The sequence below is a fragment of the Mobula birostris genome, chromosome 7 (genome assembly GCF_030028105.1).
Source record: "Mobula birostris isolate sMobBir1 chromosome 7, sMobBir1.hap1, whole genome shotgun sequence".
Taxonomy (NCBI): domain Eukaryota; kingdom Metazoa; phylum Chordata; class Chondrichthyes; order Myliobatiformes; family Myliobatidae; genus Mobula; species Mobula birostris.
In genome coordinates, this window is record NC_092376.1 from 43003260 (window position 1) to 43024916 (window position 21657).

At 40.0% G+C, this 21657-nt stretch overlaps 1 protein-coding gene across 6 annotated transcripts in view; it reads left to right on the forward strand.

Annotated features, from left to right (window-relative positions):
• The window catches only part of atp8a2 (ATPase phospholipid transporting 8A2), a 510439-nt gene that overhangs the window by 164583 nt on the left and 324199 nt on the right, over nt 1–21657 (forward strand). For all 6 annotated transcript variants that reach the window (XR_011886570.1, XM_072263012.1, XM_072263011.1 and 3 more), the window contains 5 exons: nt 2824–2869; nt 5597–5637; nt 13569–13642; nt 18267–18336; nt 20802–20929. Coding sequence is in view for 5 of the 6 variants with exons in the window: in XM_072263012.1 (XP_072119113.1) it covers nt 2824–2869; nt 5597–5637; nt 13569–13642; nt 18267–18336; nt 20802–20929 (359 nt within the window). In the remaining variant the exon portion in view is untranslated. The remainder of the gene's footprint in view (nt 1–2823; nt 2870–5596; nt 5638–13568; nt 13643–18266; nt 18337–20801; nt 20930–21657) is intronic.

The window sequence follows — 21657 nt, forward strand, 5'->3', positions numbered from 1 at the left end:
ATCACCCCAGGCAACTCACAGGTGAAGTGTTGCCTCACCTGGAAGTACTGTCTGGGGCCCTGAATGGTAGTGAGGGAGGAAGTGTAAGGGCATGTGTAGCACTTGTTCCGCTTACAAGGATAAGTGCCAGGAGGGAGATCAGTGGGGAGGGATGGGGGGGTCAAATTGACAAGGGAGTTGCATAGGGAGCAATTCCTGCGGAAAGCAGAGGGAGGGGAGGGAAATATGTGTTTAGTGGTGGGATCCCCTTCTCACGCTCTGAAACTTTTTGATGATCTTAAGTTCCCTGGCCTCAACTGCTTTATTTTCACCATGGATGTTCAGTCCCTATATACTTCCACACCCCCATCAGGAAGGTCTCAAAGCTCTCCGCTTCTTTTTGGATTTCAGACCTAACCAGTTCCCCTCTACCACCCCTCTGCTCCGTCTAGCGGAATTAGTCCTTACTCTTAATAATTTCTCCTTTGGCTCCTCCCACTTCTTCCAAATCAAAGATGTAGCCGTGGGCACCTGTATGGGTCCCAGGTATGCCTGCCTTTTTGTTGACTTTGTGGAACAATCTACGTTCCAAACCTATTCTGATATCTGCCCCCACTTTTCCTTCACTACATCGACGACTGCATTGGCGCTGCTTCCTGCACGCATGCTGAGCTCGTTGACTTCAGTAATTTTGCCTCCAACTTTCACCCTGCCCTCAAGTTTACCTGGTCCATTTCCGACACCTCCCTCCCCTTTCTAGATCTTTCTGTCTCTGGAGACAGCTTATACACTGATGTCTACTATAAGCCTACTGACTCTCTCAGCTATCTGGACTATTCCTCTTCTCACCCTGTCTCTTGCAAAAATGCCATCCCTTTTTTGCAATTCCTCCGTCTCTGCTGCATCTGTTCTCAGAATGAGGTTTTTCATTCCAGGACGAGGGAGATGTCCTTTTTTAAAGAAAGGGGCTTTCCTTCTTCCACCATCAACTCTGCTCTCAAACACATCTCCCCCATTTCACGTACATCTGCTCTCACTCCATCCTTCCGCCGCCCCACTAGGAATAGGGTTCCTCTTGTCCTCACCTACCACCCGACCAGCCTCCGGGTCCAACATATAATTCTCCGTAACTTCCGCCACCTCCAACGGGATCCCTCCACCAAGCACATCTTTCCCTCCCCCTGCTTTCCGCAGGAATCGCTCCCTACGCGACTCTCTTGTCCATTCGTTCCCCCCCCCCCCCAAATCCCTCCCCACTGATCTCCCTCCTGGCACTTATCCTTGTAAGCAGACAAATGCTACACATGCCCTTACACTTCCTCCCTCACTACCATTCAGGCCCCAGACAGTCCTTTCAGGTGAGACGACACTTCACCGTGAGTCGGCTGGGGTGATATACTGCATCCGATGCTCCCGATGTGGCCTTCTATATATTGGCGAGACCCGACGCAGACTGGGAGATCATTTCGCTGAACACCTACGCTCTGTCCGCCAGAGAAAACTGGATCTCCCAGCGGCCACACATTTTAATTCCTCGTCCCATTCCCATTCTTGATATGTCTATGCACGGCCTCCTCTACTGTAAAGGTGAATTCACACTCAGGTTGGAGGAACAACAGCTTATATTCCGTCTGGGTAGCCTCCAACTTGATGGCATGAACATTGACTTCTCAAACTTCCGCTAATGCCCCACCTCCCCCTCGTACCCCATCTGTTATTTATTTATATACACACATTTTTTTTCTCTCTCTCCTTTTCTCCCTCTGACCCTCTCACTATACCCCTTGCCCATCATCTGGGCTTCCCCCCTCCCCCTTTCTGTCTCCCTAGGCCTCCTGTCCCATGATCCTCTCATATCCCTTTTGCCAATCAACTGTCCAGCTCTTGACTCCATCCCTCCCCCTCCTGTCTTCTCCTATCATTTTGGATCTCCCCCTCCCCCTTCCACTTTCAAATCTGTTACTAGTTCTTATTTCATTTAGTCCTGACAAAGGGTCTCAGCCCGAAACATCGACTGTACCTCTTCCTAGAGATGCTACCTGACCTGCTGCGTTCACCAGCAACTTTTATGTGTGTTACTTAGTGTTTGACTTATTTTTAACTTACATTTTTTAGTTCGTATCTCTTTTCCACTGGTTCAGATTTTGTGTTTAGTGATGAGCTAGCAACATACATACTACTTGATTTTAAGAATTACAGATCTGCCTTCACCATTGGCCATAGTTAACTTGGGGCAAAATGCTGGCATGTTTTTCCATAAACTTTGTACCTGTCTACTTCAGATGGTATCATGTGGAGCAGTGATGACTAGTTACTCAGGAAGCGATCAGGAAACGATCTGAGGGGTTATAATTTTGGGCTTGGCCTTGATGCTTGGAGTTGAACCTTTATTTTTGGAGGCTAAGAGCTAACGGGATAGAAATATATGAACTTCTGAGAGGAATGGTAGTTAGATGGTCAAAATTGGTTTCCTATGGTAGGGATGTGAAATACTGGAGGACATTGGTTTAGGGTGAGAATGGGTAAGTTTAAAGGAGATGTGAAGGACAAATTTTCCTTTATACAGAGTAGTAAGTGCCCAGAATTCTTAATTCTGTCAGGAGTATGATAGTGGTGTTTTTAGGTAGGCACCTGAGTATGTAGGGAATGTTAAATTAATTTGGCATCATGTTTGGCATAGATATCTTCGGCCAGGTGACCTGTTCCTGTGTTGTACTCTTCCATGTTCATTGTGTAAATAACTAGATATAGTTATTTCATGAGCAGTCTGATGTCACAAGAGAGTCTTGGTTACAATTCTTTATATAACTTTTGAAACATTGAATTCTATTTGCTTTGTTATAGAAAAGACATAAAGCTGATAATCATGTCAACAAGAAGAAAATAAAAGGTGAGTGCCTATGTAGTCAAACACTGGAATCAGAATGCTGGAGGAACACTGTTCTTATTTATGTTATATTGTCAGGCCAAACATGAAATTCTCATTTAAACAAAATGAATAGATAATGCAGATCACAAAGATCATCATCGTCAGATTCAGTCAATTTGGATGTCTGACACTATGGAGTATTTACCAAGAGGTTTTTGTTTTCAATTTAAAGTTCAACTATAAACCATATAGCATGGCGATGAACCATGAAAATTTATTCTATTTATTCCATAATAAATTTTGAGATATAGCTAACAGTCATAGAGCCATAGAACCTACAGCACAGAAACAGGCCTTTTGGCCCTTCTTGGCAGTGCCGAACCATATTCTGCCTACTCCCACTGACCTGCACACGGACCATATCCCTCCATACACCTCCCATCCATGTATCTGTCCAATTTATTCTTAAATGTTAAAAAGGAACCCGCATTTACCACCTCGTCTGGCAGCTCATTCCATACTCCCACCACTCTCTGTGTGAAGAAGCCCCCTCTAATGTTCCCTTTAAACTTTTCCCCCCTCACCCTTAACCCATGTCCTCTGGTTTTTTTCTCCCCTTGCCTCAAGTGGAAAAAGCCTGCTTGCATTCACTCTATCTATACCCATCATAATTTTATATACCTCTATCAAATCTCCCCTCATTCTTCTACGCTCCAGGGAATAAAGTCCTAACCTATTCAACCTTTCTCTGTAACTGAGTTTCTCAAGTCCCGGCAACATCCTTGTAAATCTTCTCTGCACTCTTTCAACCTTATTTATATCCTTCCTGTAATTTGGTGACCAAAACTGAACACAATACTCCAGATTCGGCCTCACCAATGCCTCATCATAACATTCCAGCTCTTATACTCAATACTTCGATTAATAAAGGCCAATGTACCAAAAGCTCTCTTTACGACCCTATCTACCTGTGACGCCACTTTTAGGGAATTTTGTATCTGTATTCCCAGATCCCTCTGTTCCACTGCACTCCTCAGTGCCTTACCATTAACCCTGTATGTTCTACCTTGGTTTGTCCTTCCAACGTGCAATACCTCACACTTGTCTGCATTAAACTCCATCTGCCATTTTTCAGCCCATTTTTCCAGCTGGTCCAAGTCCCTCTGCAGGCTCTGAAAACCTTCCTCGCTGTCTACTACACCTCCAATCTTCGTATCATCAGCAAATTTGCCGATCCAATTTACCACATTATCATCCAGATCATTGATATAGATGACAAATAACAATGGACCCAGCACTGATCCCTGTGGCACACCACTAGTCACAGGCCTCCACTCAGAGAAGCAATTCTCTACTACCACTCTTTGGCTTCTTCCATTGAGCCAATGTCTGATCCAATTAACCACCTCTCCATGTATACCTAGCGACTGAATTTTCCTTACTAACCTCCCAAGCGGGACCTTGTCAAAGGCCTTACTGAAGTCAATACCGAAGTTAAAGTCAATACAAAAATTGCACTTAATACGTTGTGCAGTCTGATGAACAAATATTTTTTTGAATGAAACTGTTAAAAGTTTCTGTTATGTGGACTGCCTGCGTGTGCTATCCTGCCCTAAATTTTATTTTTAATTAGAAGAAAACTGTCTAGTGGAGAATATTCTTGTTTTCAGATTTTTATTGGAGTAGACAATGAGAGAACTCAAACAATGACTGGCCAATTGAAGTATTCTCTGTTTACTAATTTTCCATTTGTTTTGATAATATGAAAAAATAACTTAGTCATGAATTTAGGGAGATGTGTCCTTTGGGTGAGAATTAAATTGAATGCCCTAATTAAACAGATGACTTTCAAGACCTTTTGCTGCTAGCTTTAGGATAAAAAGAAAGGATGAGCCCAATTTTTTTTTGTATTTGCAAATTTGTCTGCACGAGAGGATTGCTTCAAGTGTAGTGAATAACATAAAGGATAATTTTTCACCATTGGTGACAATAACTTCCTGTAAATAGTACCAAGATATCATGGTATCATTGACTGAACTAGATGATGCATAATTCCACTGTTCTATACACTCAGAGCAGAAAGTTTGAATTTTTATCTGATCATTTTTGACTTGATGTGAAAAAATCATTAACTTAAAAGCTAATGTGTTTCCTGTTATTCCACCTTCATAAAAGATTCTGCAGATGTTGGGAACTTTGAGCGACACACAAAATGCTGGAGGAACTCACCAGATCACGCACTATATGTGGGAGGAAATTAATTTTAATGTTTTGGGCTGAGACCTTTCATCAGGATGTCCTTTAGCCAACTGTTATTGTACTTGCATTTAGAGTAATTAAACTAACTTGAGTTAGAATTGGTGTATCTCCTAAGCTATTATTATCTTCAAAATGTGTAGAAAACTTTGATCACTAATAATGGAAAGCAGGCAGGGAGGCACATAATCTGTTGAAGTATCAGCAACCAGTCATTCCTCCCACTTTGACTAGATAATGTTGGATAAAAATCATTCTAATAGAGATAATTTTGCAGCTCGATCATAAGTGAACTGACGAAAATATTCCCAATACCCTAATAGAAATCCATTATTCTATTTACTTTTTAAAATGTACTTTTAGTTGAAAAGTTATCTTGCAAGATTTCATGTGAATTGTAACAAAATGTGAATGTTTAAATAGATAAAACAAGAAGTAAAGTTTTAAGTTTTCTACCTGAGTTGCTATTACACGGATGATTTCTTTTTCCAGTTTTAAAAGATGGCAAGTGGGAGACGGTTATTTGGAAAGAGGTATGTGTATCAGATGTGCAAAATATTCTCAAAGATTGTTACAGAAATCTGATTTATCTTATAATTTTAATTTGGACTTTCAGACCTGGCAATTAAATTATTTCAGAATTTATACAAAGTATTGTGACTTTTGTCGTCATCTCACCAATATTTAAAGCAGTTATTGCCTAATATTATTTTTTATATTGAGAAGGAGGTTGGTCTGCTGGTTAGTGATTGATTTCTTCATAAGTGCAATAGAAATTTCAAATGATTATCAGTCAGATTAATTGAACATGAAGTCAGACCCAAGGTTCAGCTTAAGGCTACATTACAAGCCAGTATTATTTAACTTGTAACTAACTTTTCTACTTCATAATATTCTACTTGGAGAAATTTAATCATATTGCAACAGTTGACTAGGATACTGTCAGCCTGTGTCAAGATTATACAGTGCCATGAAAAAGTATTCAGCCACCACAAATATTTCCATATTTTACTGTCTCATTTTCAAAATGTAAGATATATTGAAGTAGGATTTTTTGAGCGAATCTACAAAACATTGTGCATCATATCAAATCTAAAGAAATTTTCCAAAACTTGTCAACAGTTTACTGACAGTTAAAAACCAAAATTGAGGCTGAAAAAAGTATCCATCCCCTTTGTAAATACTATGCTAACCTTCCTCAGGTGCAATACTCTACATTATCTTACCGACTAACCCAGTCTGTTGATGTAGAAAATTGGAGGATCTCCTTAATAAGTACCCCTGTCTCTGCAAGGTCCGACAGTATGGTAGATTTTCAACAGACCAAACCAAAATGATGGTAAAAGAGCATTCAAGACCAGTTAAGGAAGATAATAGAGAAGGACAAAGCTGGGGAAGGGTACGAGACCACCTCAAAGGAACTGAACATGCCTTGGAGTTCTGTGTAGTCCATTGTTAGAAGGTGGAAAAAATATGAAACCACAGCCACATTGCTTAGGCCAGACCACCCCTCTAAACATAGTTGCTGGAGAAGAATGTCACTTGTAAAACTGGCCACTGTGATGCCAACAGTCACTCTGAATGAGCTGCAGAAGTTAATGGCTGCAACTGGAGGTGAAGTTCATGGCTGTACAATCTCTAAGGCCTTACAAAAAAAAAGGGCATTTATGGAAGAGTGGCAAGGAAGAAGCCCTCACTGGAAAAAAGGAGCATATCCTTGCCTGTAAAGACTAGACAAAGTATCACTGTAAAGATGTGGAAGGTGTTGTGGTTGGATGAGACTACAGTGGAACATTTTAGCCTCAACACAGTGGTGCATGTGGTATAAATCTAGTACTGTAAATCTAGCCAGGTAACACCATCCCTACTGTAAAGTATAGTGGAGGTAGCATCATGCTATGGGATGCTTTTCAGCAGCATGGACTGGAAATTTGGTCAGGATTGTTGAGAAGATGAATGCTGATGAACACAGAGATCCTGGATGAACACCTGCTACCCTCTCCCAGAAAGTTTAAACTGGGGAGGAAGTTTGTCTTTCAGCAGAACAATGATACAAAGCACACTGTCAGAGCAACCATGGAGTGGCTTCAAATGAAGAAAATTGATGTCCTTGAGTGGCTCAGTTGGAGTCCTGACCTTAACCCGATTGAATATCTCTGGCAAGACCTCAAGATTGCTGTCCACCACCATTCTCTAACTTTCCTGGCACAGCTTGAACAATTTTGCAAGGAGGAATGGGCAAATTTTGCTCCATCATATTGTGGAAAGCTAATAGAGACTTGTCCAAAAAGACTATAATAGCTTTGAGAGGTGGTTCAACTAAGCATTACGCAAAGGGGGCATGAGTACTTCTGAGCTACTGATATTTCAGTTTCTGAATTTTCTACTGTTTCATGCTGTACAATTTTCCCTGTTTTGGGGCTCTGCTATGAAGAAAGAACATGTGATTCGCAAATAAAAATACTCAGTTAAATTGATCAAAAATTGCTAATTGTAATACTCATTTATGTGAACAGAGGGTTGGGGACTGAATACAAGGCACTGTAAGTAATATATTAGTATACAGTTTTTGCTTTGCAGCCCTTTACAAATACTGGCATTTCTAAGAAAAAGTATAAAAGACCTAGTTGTTTGGGTAGATCAGTTATGCAATGCTTAACAACAGTTGATGGTTGGTAGACATGGGATTAGTTCATCCTAAACAAAAAGAAGCATTCCAAAGGGAGGATGAGGCAGCTGTGGCTGACAAGAAGTCAAAGATAGCATAAAAACCAAAGAGAGACCATATATTTGGCAAAAATTAGTGGGAAGCCAGAAAATTGGGAAGCTCTTAAAAACCAACAGAAGGCAAATAAAAAAGCAATGAGAAGAGAAAACCTGAAATATGAAGGTAAGCTGTTCAATAATGTAAAAGAGGATACCAAAAGTTTTTTCACATATAAAGATTTCAGATATATAAAGAGATGGAAGAGTGGACATCAGACCACTGGAAATTGACACTGCAGAGGTAGTAATGAGGATCAAGGATATGGTGGATGAACTGAAAACATATTTTGTCTTCACTGTGGAGGACACCAACAGTAAGCCAGAAATTCAAGAGTGTAAGGGTGCAGAAATGAGTATAGTTGTTCTAAGGAGAACATGGTTGGAACCCAGCCGAAAGGAGCAAAAGTAGATAATCCAGCTGGACCTCATGGACAACATCCCAGGGTTTTGAAAGGGATAGCTGTAGAGATTGTGGAAACATTATTAGTGTTCTTCAAGAATCACTACATTCTGGAATGGTTCTGGAACACTGGAAACTGCAGATACTACTCTACTCGTCAAGAAGTGTGGGAGAAAAAAAGTTATGTCAATATTAAGGATGAAGTTTCAGGGTACTTGGAGGTACAGGATAAAATAGGCGGAAGTCAGTATGGTTTCCTTAAGGGGAGATCTTGGCTGGAAAAATCTGTTCCAATTCTTTGAGCCATGATGGACAAAGGAGGTGTTGTTAACTTGGATTTTCAGAAGACCTTTGACATGTGCCATATGTGAGGATGCTATACAAGAAAAGAGCCCATGGTATTACAGGAAAGGTATAGTATGGACAGAAGATTGGTTAACTAGAATGGACAGAAGGCAAAGAGTGGGAATAAAAGGGGTCTTTTCTGGTCTGTTGTCTGTGACCAGTGGTTTCCTGCTGCTGAGTTTCCACATTTTATTTTAATGACTTGGAATTGATGGTTTTGTGACCAAGTTTGTGGATCATAAGAAGACAGGTGGAGTGAGAGTGATAGAATAGTGATGGGATGATAGAAAGACAGGTAATGTTGAGGAGGCAGGGAGTGTGCAGAAGGACTTGGACAGATTAGGAGAATGGACAAAGAAGTGGCAGATGGAATTCAGTGCAGGGAAGTGTACTGTCTGGTCATGCACTTTAATAGAACTAATAAATGTGTAGACAATTTTTAAAAGTGATTGGATTCAGAAATCAGAGGTTCAAGGGGACTTGGGAGTCCTAGTGCAGGATTCCCTGAGGGTTAACTTACAGGTTGAGTTGGAAGTAAGGAAGGCAAATGCAATGTTGACATTCATTGCTAGAATTTAAGAGCAAAGATGTAATGCTGAGACTTTATAATGCATTGGTCAGACCATATTTGGAGTATTGTGATCAGTTTTGGGCCTCTTATCTAAGAAAATATATACTGGCATGGGAGAGGGTCCAGAAGAGGTTTACGAGAATAATTCTGGGGATTAAATGGTTAACATGAAAGGTGTTTGATGACTCTGATCAAAAGGTCAAGCAGGTAGGCCGAGGGGATGGGGTCTCTGTGTTGGTAAAAAATGAAATTAAATCCTTTGGAAGAGGTGGTATAAGATTGGAAGGTGAAGAATCCTTTTGGGTAGACTTAAGAAACTGCAAGGATAGAAAGACCCTGATGAGAGTTGTACACAGGGCTGTGAACAGTAGGCAGGATATAGGATATAAATTACAATGGGAAATAGAAAAGGCATGTAATAAGGGCAATGTTACAATAGCCATAGGGGATTTCAAATGCAGGTAGATTGGAAAAATCAGGTCGGTGCTGGATCCTAAGAGAGGGAATTTGTAGAGTCCCTGAGATAGCTTTTTAGAGTGGATTGTGCTTGAGCCCACCAGGGGAAGGGGAATTCTGGATTGAGTGATGTGTAATGAACCAGATTTGACTAGGGAGCTTTAAGGTAAAGGGATCCTTAAGATGCAGTAATCATAATATGATAGAATTTAACCTGAAGTTTGAGAGGGAGAAGATAAAGTCAAATGCATCAGTATTACAGTGGAGTAAAGGGAATTACAGAGGCATGGGAGGGGAAATGGCCAAAGCTGATTGGAAGAAAACATTAGCAAGGATGATGGCAGAACAGCAATGGCTGGAGTTTTCGGGGGCAATTTGGAGGGTGCCAGACTGATACATGCCGAAGTTGAAGAAGTATTCTAAAGGGAGGATAAGGCAACTGTGGCTGACAAGGGAAGTCAAAAACAGCATAAAAGCAAAAGAGAGGGTATATAATATAGCAAAAATTAGTTGAAAATTTGAGGATTCGGAAACTTTTAAAACACGAGAAGGCAACTAAAAAAAAAAAATCATAAGGAGAGAAAAGATGAAATATGAAGATAAGCTATTCAATAGATAGGTACTTTATTGATTCCAAAGGAAATTAGTGTTATAGTAGCATTATAAGTGCACAGATATGAATATTAGAAGAGAAGTAGAAAGAATGAAAAAACAAGTTACCACAAGCAGTCTAACAGGAGGGGGTCATCACTTCCCTGGCTATAGGTTGACTCAATATAGAGCCTGATGGCTGAGGGTAAAAATGACCTCATATAGCGCTCTTTGGAGCAGCACAGTTGTCTTAGTTTATTACAAAAAGTGCTCCTCTGTTCAGCCTAGGTGGCATGTAGCGGGTGAGAAACATTGTCCAGGATTGCCAGAATTTTTCACAGGGTATAGTATAAATAAAGGAGAGTACCAAAGGTTTTTTCAGATATGGTAAAGAGTACAGTAGATGCAAGAGTGGATATTGGATGACTCGAAAATGATGCTGGGGAGGTAGAAATGGGGGAACAAAGAAATAGCGGATAAACTTGATAAGTATTTTGCATCAATCTTCATTGTGGAAGACACAAGCAGTAAGCCAGAAATTTGAGTGTGTCAGATGGCAGAAGTGAATGTAGTTGCTATTAATAAGGAGAAGATGCTTAGGAAGCTGAAAGGTCTGAATGTAGATAAGTCACCTGGGCCAGATGGAATGCACTCCAGGGTTTTGAAAGAGGTAGTTGCAGACACGGTGGAGGCATTAGTAATGACCTTCCAATAGATTTTGGAATGATTCCAGAGGACTGGAAATTGCAAATGTCATTCCACTCTTTAAGAAGGGAGGGAGGGAGGAAGAAGAAGGAAGATCGTAGACCATTTAGACTGACCTCAGTGGTTGGGAAGACGTTGGAATCGATTGATAAGTATGTGCTTTTGGGGTACTTGGAAGCACTTGATAAAATAGGCCAATGTTAGCATCGTTTCCTTAAGTGAAAATCTTGCGTGACTAATCTGTTGGAACTCTTTGAAGAAATAACAAGCAGGATAGACAAAGGAGAATTGATAGATGTTCTGTAGTTGGATTGTCAGAATGCTTTTGATAAGATTCCATACATGAAGCTGCTTAACAAGCTAAGAGCCCATGGTATTATAAGAAAGATACAAGCATGGATAGAAGATTAGCTGTCTAACAGGAGGCAAAGAATGGGAATAAAGGGGGCCTATTCTAGTTGGCTGCCGGTGATTACTGGTGTTCTGCAGGGGTTGGTGTTGGGACCAGTTTTTATCATGTTATGTCAATGATTTGGATGATAGAATTAATAATTTTGTGCCTAGCTTTGCAGGCGATGTGAAGATAGGTGCAGGGGCTGGTAGTGTTGAAGAAGCAGGGAGTCTGCAGAATGACTTGGACAGTTTAGGAGAATGGGCAAAGAAGGGTCAGATAGAATATAGTGTAGGACAATTGTTAAATATGTGGGTTACGACCACGTAAATGGCTGGAGTCGCCTAGCACTTTAGTATAAGGGTGTTTATTAGGTGCATCAAAGATTAAACTTATGAAAATTAGTGAAAAGAAAAATGCCAATATTTACAAAATGGTATCTACAAAAAACACAATAGTAGTTCCATACTTGTCCAGTGTGAACTACTGACAGCCCTTGTCTCTCTCTCCTACTGAGGGCGATGAGCGCTAAGACATATCTCAAAGTCTGGTGCGGATGCCACTATACCAGCGGTTGGCTTAGTTTACTTGTAATAAAGAATCAAACTTATGCAAGAAATTGCCACTGAAGAAAATGCTGTCCGTAAATAACATCTTTGCAGTGGTGGCAAAAGAAAGGAGTGGCAAAGAGCAAGAAATGTGGCAGAATCTGCAAATAAGACTTAACACAGAAAATATTCGAAACTATTCAACATTCAGTCTATCTAGATCAGCCTTCCTCAATCTTTTTGCCTTGGAGGAACCCTTGAAATAATTTTCAGGTCTTAGGGATACCCTATGTAAAAAAGTATTATATCTACAGCGCACGGTACATTAACATGATCAGTAAGTTGTAGATGTAATCCAAAAAGAAGTTTCAATGCTCTTTTGAGTTGAGAATGAATTTTTAGCCAACCTTTCTTGAAAAGGAACAGGTAGTTAAGCTTAGCTTGCTTTTCTTGAAATTAATCTTTTTTTTCCCCTTTCATAAATTTTAAGAACTCATAAGGGAAACATAATAAATTTTTGATAAATAACTGGGATTTAATTTTTCAAATGGTAGGCTTGGTAGATTAATTTAAATGAAGGTTGTATATTGATTTAATTAATGCTATTTACAACATGAAAATTTTTAACAATGTTGAATAGTAGAGTTACTAAAAACCATAAGCCAGAACAATATGAATAAAAATATAGCCTAAGACACAATTTTATACAAGACTTTGAAAAAAACATTTTCGTACTAAGTGACATGATCAGGCTCAAATACGGGCCTAGCATGTGAAACCTGTGCTTGTTTGTTTTCTGTGCAAATACTCAATTCTGGGTTGAACCTGAGATAAGCACACATGGATATTACCTTCAACTGAAATGAGATGATTTCTATCCTTGTTCTTGATGCTTGTTAAACAAGAAGAAGCTTGCTCACATGCGTGCAAAGTTCAAAAAATGCTTATTTTTTTAATCCATGACCTGTCGCGAAACTCTAGGGTTCAGAGAAATCCTGGATGATCTAGAGAGTGATGTGGAAATGAAGACCAGTAAACAATTTAGTTTCTTAGAGACAATTCTTTCCAAAATTGGTTCTGGGAAAGAGAAAAAAAAATGATTATTGATTTGGGGTTCATTTGGGTTAAAACAAAACATTGTCTTTCATTTTGAAATATCACCGTCAGGCCAAATTTTAAAGTTGTCTTTAAAAGCTGTCAAGAAAATTTTTGCCAGTATAGCTGAAAATTAATTTCATTCTAGATGAATAATGTGAAAAGTAACTAGTGTTCTAATACTTCACAATGGAAGTGAGTTGGCAGAGATATGATATAGCAATCACAAACAGCATCATGTTGTTAAACTTCATTATAACATAACTAATGAGGCCATCAGTCTTCACAACTTTTTGAATGCACTTAATTGGTTTGGAAATATTGTTGAGCTTTAAATGTTACGATCTCCCAAACATTGAGCACCATTAATTTTGATGTTATATATATTTTAGGAAATGCAAAATTGGGAAATATAGTATTTTAAGCAACTATTGAAGGTTCTGATTGGTCTTTCATAAATGTCTAAATCACTGGACAATATGAAGTACTAAGATAAAGCCTGCTGTTAATGGCAACACCATTGATATCTGTGGCCTGGTTGTTTTCTACTGCCAGCTACTTTTACAAATGGCCAATTTCTTTAACTTTTTTTGCAGGTTGTGGTGGGGGATTTTGTAATGGTCACCAGTGGACAACGTCTTCCAGCTGACATTCTCATTGTCTCCACCAGGTTGGGCATTTTTTGAGGTTGATCATAGATTATTTAAAATGGAGTTTTAAAAAGCAACAATTCAAATGCTGTAATTATTTTGGGCATTATTATTAAATGAATTTTTTTCAGCAGCACAAAGTGGAACTAAGCAGAATTTCTGCCATAAAATAGAACCTTTTAAAGGGTACAAAATAGCTCTGAACCACTTTCAAACATTTCTGGCTTTGAATTTAACCAGAGAGGATTATGATACTTCTGGATTTGAGCTTGTCATTTTGAGTAGTACTACTGTTAGAGATAAAATGGACACCATTGTCACTCAGGTACAGTGTTGAATGTTGAGTCACATATAATGCATTGGTCAAAATCTCCTCACTTGCATGTTACCTGTGAATGAGCACCACCTATTGTACAGAGTGAGATATAACTGGCTACAGCTGTAGCAACAACGTATTCATATACATCCCAAGACTTCTGCAGAAAGAGAAACTGATGCATAGTGCCCAGGGTGATGAAAGTTGGCTTCAAATTTGGAAGGAACATGTTTTAAGAAGTAATTCTTCCCCTTGTGATGGAAAAGAGTGAGAGGACAAAATGAGAAACATAGGACAGAGGCTGCAAAGGAAGATAAGTGGACTTTGCAGAGGGAGCAAAGTGGAGCAGACTGTTTTAAAGCTGAATTAAAATTAGTTTGAAAGCAAAGCTGCTAAAGGAAGATCCTTGTGTTAAGTGATTTGTCTTCCTCAATGCTGTCAGAGGATCATGCTGGAGCAAGGTTTAATTGACACGGTTTGTGGATTGTGGACTCTGATTTACATTTATGATATGTTCTAGTTTCTGGTTACTGGATGTTTTTTCTTTGAACGGGTTCCATGGTTCTTCCTTGTTTCATAGCTGTCTGTGGGAAGAGGAATCTCAGGATGGTATACTGTATACATAGTTTGATGATAAATGTACTTTGAATGCTTTGAAACTGGAATCATGTGACTTGAACTTTTAAATAAGAAGCCAGTTATGTTGGTGTGAGGGGCAAATTGAGCAGCGTTTTGGAAAATTATGTGAATAGTGAATTGTTTTAAGAAATATTTTGTAATTTTCGCCCTATTACAGCAAGGATGTGGAGGCTTTAGAAAGGATGCAAAAGAGGTTTACCAGGATGCTGCCTGGATTGGTTCAGGCTTTTGACCTTAAGGCAAAGATTTAAATATTAAGAATTAAATTTGAAAGGATATATTACATTAGCTGTCTAAAATCTATATTCGGTCATTATTATAAACTAATGATTTAAGCTGTGACACCAAAGTAGCTCAGTTTTTTTGTGCGGTGCATGATATATTGCTGGGTATTTGGGCCAGTTCTGGGAGAGTTGGAATCTGTACGAGACAGATTTGCCTGAGCTCCATGATGGTATGTAGTTCAGCGAGATTTACTGATGTTGTGAGGGAGTTGAGGTGTTGGTTATGATTTCAGCAAAACTGACAAATGGACAGCAGGAAATGAGAAATGTGAATAAAAATTGAGGAAGGAAAGGCACTAAGCAAAAAATATTAAGGTTCTACAGACTCAGCTCAGCATCATGGCATACTCAGGGCGAACTGATCTGGGAAGATGCCAGGTACAGCCCTTGCTCTTTGTTGATCTAGGCAATCTCAGGCAGGGCGTGGGGAGGCAAAAGACATTGGTGTTCCTTTCTTATGTCAAATTACACCATCTGGAAATTTACACCTGTCAGAGAGATGGTGCATGGGAAATGACAATGGCCAGGCTATAAGGCTTCCTACATTTTACCATTTGCAACAATCGAAGCATAGAAAGCACATAGAAACTCCTTTTGAAAGTAAAATGGTAGGTAATGGCCTTTCCGCTGTGATTTTATCTTGCCTTTTGAGTGGAGGATTTTAGCAACAAATTAGGTAGGAAGGCTAGAAAACCACTACTGTGGAAGACGCAAACACGAGGAAATCTGCAGGTGCTGGAAATTCAAGCAACACACATCAAAGTTGCTGGTGAACGCAGCAGGCCAGGCAGCATCTCTAGGAAGAGGTACAGTCGATGTTTCAGGCCGAGACCCTTTGTCAGGACTAACTGAAAGAAGAGCTAGTAAGAGATTTGAAAGTGGGAAGGGGAGGGGGAGATCCAAAATGATAGGAGAAGACAGGAGGGGGAGGGATGGAGCCAAGAGCTGGATAGTTGATTGGCAAAAGGGATATGAGAGGATCATGGGACAGTAGGCCTAGGGAGAAAGAAAAGGAGGAGGGGGGGAAAACCCAGAGGATGGGCAAGGGGTATAGTCAGAGGGACAGAGGGAGAAAAAGGAGAGAGAGAAAAAGAATGTGTGTGTGTGTATATAAATAAATAACGGATGGGGTACGAGGGGGAGGTGGGGCATTAGTGGAAGTTGACTTCTCAAACTATGCCGCTTAGATTTTGACACTTCCTTTTCCTTGGGGAAACATGCTCTCAGCATCTACTCTGACATACCCCTCAAGAGTCTTTCAGGTTTCAGTTTGATTATCTCATCTTTCTAAAGGCCAATAAATATAAGCCAATCTTCTCTCCCTCTTTGTACCTTAACAATAAAAATGCATGTAATGAGTAAAATAAATTCATGGGGGACTTGAAACAATGTCTAGGCTAGAAAAATCAAACTCTTTAAGTTATGGATAAGACTGGGTATTGGGGAAAGGCTAATTACAATGGTATTAGGCAAGAGCTGGGGAGAATAGATTAGCCTGTCTATGGCTACATCTGATGTGTGGAAGTTAGTTAAAGGTCAACTGGTCAGAAATCAGGATCAGCATCTTCCTGTGAAGAAGAAAGACAAGGATGGCAAAATTCAGAAACCTTGGGTGATGTGAGATATTGTAAATTTTGTTGAAAGGGTAAAATAAATTTCAAATTCAGTTGAAAGGGTCAGATAGGACCTTTGAGGAATATAAAAGAATTGGAGCAGAATCTAAAACATGGAATCAGGAAGGCTAAAGGGAGCTATGAAATGTGTTTGGTGAGTAAGATTAAATAAAATCCTATGACATTTTGCATGTATATTTAAAACAAGGGTAACAAGGAAGAGGGTAGGGCCATGTAAGGAGATTTATGCTGAGAGCTAGAAGAAGTGGGCAAGGTACTAAATTAATTCTTTGTGTTGCTATTTACCAAACACATAGAGGACATCAAGATCATGGAAGGATATGTTAGTTTATCATTGCCCTTCTTCACCCTTTAGCCCAAGATATCAAGCTCCTGACTACTTAAAATGCAAGCACAACTTTGCTTAAAAGTGGAGGCAAAAAAACATTATGCAGTACTCTGGGCGCAGTTACACCATTTCCCTGTAAAATTTCATGAAAACTGCCCTGTTTTTAATGCCTCACTGCCTTGTTATAATTAGTGATTGTTTATTATTGTTACTTTCGTTTGCATGCCATTCAGAGAGATCACTCCATAGATAGAAGTACATCAAGATAGAAAAGGGTGGGGAAATACAACGTTGGATAAAAGCCAACATTAAACCTTGACAGATGAGATGCCGATATGACGTTTTCTCTGATGCAGAGTCGAAGACCAGGGGAGCATGTTTTGAGGATTAGGGGCTAGACTTCTAGGAATGAGATGAGGAGAAATTGGGAGATGTTTGAGTGTCATTCTGGGAGGCTTTTGAGGCTTTGATGTGGTGATTAGTGGGGGGGAAAGGAATGGATGGATTTCTGGATATTAGAGAAATAGAGGGATATTGGGGTAGCCCTGGCGAATGGCGAATGGCAAAGTGGTATACATGTAGTCATGATATTGATGAATGCTGAAGTATGCTCAAATCACCAGATGGCCTATCTCTTATCATCCTGATTCAAAAAGGCTGCTGTAAAGTATTCATTTAATATCTTCAGAGAATATTTGCTTGAATCTTTTGTTAGCCCTTAAAAATTTTTCTGTCAGATGTCATTCTCTTAGCAGATGTTGATAGTACCAACTAGACCATAAACTCTGGTTATTCATCCTCCCCAAGTCGTTTTTTTTTAAGCTGCTTGGTCATATCATGGTTCTAGCAGGAGGCAGATAACATTCCATCCTGGAATCACATCCGTGGCTGGGGAAACACCTGTCATTTCCACCGACTGAGAACCCCATATAATTATTAATCTATTGACCTTTATCCTTTTCTGCTGTACAACTGGTGCTCTGAATACACATGCCAAGTCAATATTATCCTCTTTCTATACTTAGAATTGATTGCTGGTTAGAGAAAAAGAAACCCTCGGGGGTTCTTCAGAAGTATCTGCCTGTTTTTCTTTGTCTTTCTGAGAGTCATTCCTTGCTGTCTGTCTGTATTCTTTTGAACTATGGGGTGGTTACTTCCTGCATCAGGCTATCTATGAAATGCAGAGCCTTGTAGTAACACCTGCTACTACTCAAAACCTGGAACTTGAACACTTCCATGTTGTAATATTCAAGCATTCTGGATAAAAAAAAACTCGTGAACAAAAGAGAGAGGGTGGAGAAGTAGGGACCAACTGAATTCCTCTTCGTAGAACCATCCCAGACCAGATGGTCTGTTAGCATACTAAAATTTTAAGTAAAGAGTGTAAAGGTGTTTCTGATACATTTATATATAAATGATTGTTTTCTCATTCTTTCTATATAGTGAGCCACAGGCAATGTGCTACATTGAAACGTCAAATCTGGATGGTGAAACCAACCTCAAAATAAGACAGGTGAACGGGGTTCATTATATAATCAAGTTACGGCAGTGCTTCAGCATTTTTATTCTGATAGGGATCAATTGTTTTGCACAATGAAAGCATGGATTTGATAGTTGGAGATATATTTTTCTAATGTTAATATGTGTAAGATTTGTAAACCAATTATATCCTCAACTTGTGGAAGTTAAATTCAATAAAAATAATGCAAGAAATAGCATCTTGTCAGTTAGCATCTGTGGAGAGAGGAACAGGAATAGTTGTTTCAGTTCTGTACCTTTAATCAAAATGAGCAAATGTTTAAAAATCAAACGTGTTTTATATTCAGAGGAGGGAATGGCAGTCTGAGAAATAAGTCTGAAAAGCAAAACACTGATTCAGTTCTGATACAAATCTGAGAGTCTAGTTATCTGAAATTGTTAAATTTAGTGGTTTAGAGAGAAAGTTCATTGAATTCTCCTAAAACAGCTTAAGTCCCTAATAAAGTGGAAATTTTCCAGTGCTGCCTCTTTATCTTAAACCTCCAGATTACAGTATCAACTTTAAATGCTGTTTTGCCACATTAGTACAAGATCTGATTGTTGAAGCAGTGATTTGTGGTTCGTCCATCGTCATTGATGAAGACCTCGACACCATTAGTCACTTTGAGACTGGATGCGGTGTGTCCGAAGATGACTGGTCAGGCCAATTCAGGCATGGAATGTCCTGGCACATGTTGGGCAGACGTGTAGGCACTGCAGTTGTTGTGCTGGTGGGTCTGGACTTGCGCAGCTTGCGCTTATGTTGTGCTTCAGCAATGTGCCTTGCTTCGTAAGCTTGACAGCCCTTGTGGATGAGGCCGTGCCAGGTAGGGTGGTTTTGTGCCAGCGTTTCCCAGGAGGTCGTGTCGATGTCAAATGACTTCAGGGAGGCCTTTAGTGTGTCTTTGTAACGTTTTTTTCTGCCCTCCATGTGAGCATCTTCCAGCAGAGAGTTCCCCAAAAAGGAGCTGCTTGGGTATGCGCTCGTCTGGCATGCGGATGACATGACCTGCCCATCAGGTCCGTGCTCTCATCAGCAGTGTGTGGACTGATGGTAGACTTGCTCTAGAGAGAACTTCAGTGTCTGGTACTTTGTCTTGCCATCTGATGCCTAATATGCTGCGAAGACACAGGATATTAGGCATCAGATGGAAATGGTTGAGCTGCCTTGCATGCCTTCAAAGATCCAAAAAAGATTCCAAAAACTTTATTGTCATTCTAACCGTACATCAGCTCTGCAGGGCAGAATGAGACAGTGTTTCCCAGGAGCAGTGCTATCATAACATAACAAATGCAACACTAAATAATAAACATAACAATAAATAGTAAAACACAACAGCCACATGTCAGTTAAAATCAGTTATAAGTGTCCAGTGCAAGTTAAAAGTGTCCAAAGCAGAGTCAGGTAGAGCAGCTATTTAGCAGTCTGACTGCCGGTGGGAGGAAGCTGTTTAGTAGCCTTGTGGTTTTAGTTTTGGTGCTCCTGTAACGTTTGCCTGATGGCAGAAGAACGAACAGTTCATGGAGCGGGTGCGAGGGATCTTTAATGATGTACCGTGTCTTCTGGAGGCCTCGAGTCTGAAAGAGGTCTTGGACAGAAGGTAGGGAGACCCCAATAATCCTCTCTGCTCCCCTAACCACCCTCTGCAAGGCTTTTTTGTCGACAGCACTGCAGCTGGAGTACCAGGTTGTGATGCAAAAGGTCAGCACACTCTCAACCACACCTCCATAGAATGTAGTTAAGATGTTAGTGGGGAGTGATGCTTGTTTAAGCTTCCTCAGAAAGTGCAATCTCTGCTGGGCCCGTTTCACAATCCCAGTGGTGTTCCTGGACCAGGTGAGATTGTCCGAGATCTGCACCCCAAGGAACTTGATGTTTTCCACTCTCTCCACTGTGGAGCCGCTGATGCTGAGGGGTGTGTGCTCAGGCTGAGACCATCTGAAATCGACGATCATCTCCTCGATACACAGTCCACGTTTCACAGGCATACAGGAGGGCAGTGAGTACCACGGCTTTGTAGACCTTCAGTTTTGTTGCTGGACTGATTCCTCGACGTTCCCATACAGTGGAGCGCAGTCTACCAAAAGCAGAGCTTGTTAACTGCAGAATAGCAAAGCAGTGATCTATAGGGAACAAGAACACCCAGTGAGAGCTTCATAAGAGGTTGCCCTTGAAGGTTATCTCATAAATTCATTGTCTTCTGTGGTATAATTTGTAACTCAGAAGAGTGAAATCTTTTATTATTTGTAATGTTTGAGTTTTAGGGAGAGAGATGATGCTTTTACTTGGCACCAGCAATCAATTCTAACACACTACAAGCAATTGTGGTCACTAAATTATAACTTGGCCTTTTGTGTGCCTAATTTGTTTGGATGATTAAGGTTGTGATAAGTATTTTCAGTGCTTCTAGAGTTTTTTCAAAATAATATTCTCTGACTCCCAATTTCCTTTCCTGTTAGGGTTTGCCATCGACTGCAAATGTGCAATCCACTGCGGATTTAATGAAAATGTCTGGGAATTTGGAATGTGATGCTCCCAATCGACATCTCTATGACTTCACTGGCAATCTCCGAATTGGGGACCATCGGTATTGTATTTTTAAAAAATCATTGTTTTGCTCCATATTCTTGGTTAAGCATTTCTGATCCTGTTCTCGAAGGCCTGCAGAAGTATGATTGATAGGATTATGCAAGTATCACTTTTGACTTGGCCACAAGGAAATGCTCACCAATTTAAATTAAATTTTTTACCTTCTGCCCCCATAAGCAGATGGTTCAACTGAAATGGATGAGACTCTTTACTGACCATTCATTGGAAGTGTATGTTAATGGAACAGATATTATTGGACAACAACTCACTAGTTGAAACAAATGTAATTTATGAAATTTCCTTAAAGACAAAATCAGAACCATTCATTCTTAGTTTTATATAAGGTGCTCTCCTTCAAACGTATCCTGATTTGTGAGTCTGTTGAGATTCTCCAGCTCTTAAATAAATCCATTTTGTTTATTTTCATGGGCATACTTAGCCAGGTATAAAAGCCATGGCAATTAGTTTTTTTTTCAGCAACAGCACAGTACACTTGCAGAAAAATTATGCAATTTTAAATTAACATAAATTATTTAATGAGGAAAATATAGTCTGAGGTAATATTAGTTCTTTTAGGCTGGTTGAAGAGCCTTATGGCAATGGGGAAGAAGCTGTTGTTGAACTTTGAGGTGTGGACCTTCAGATATCTGTACCTACTGCCAGATGGCAGCAATGAGAGGAGGGCATGGCTCAGATGGTGGCTGTCCTTAATGATGGGTGCCATTG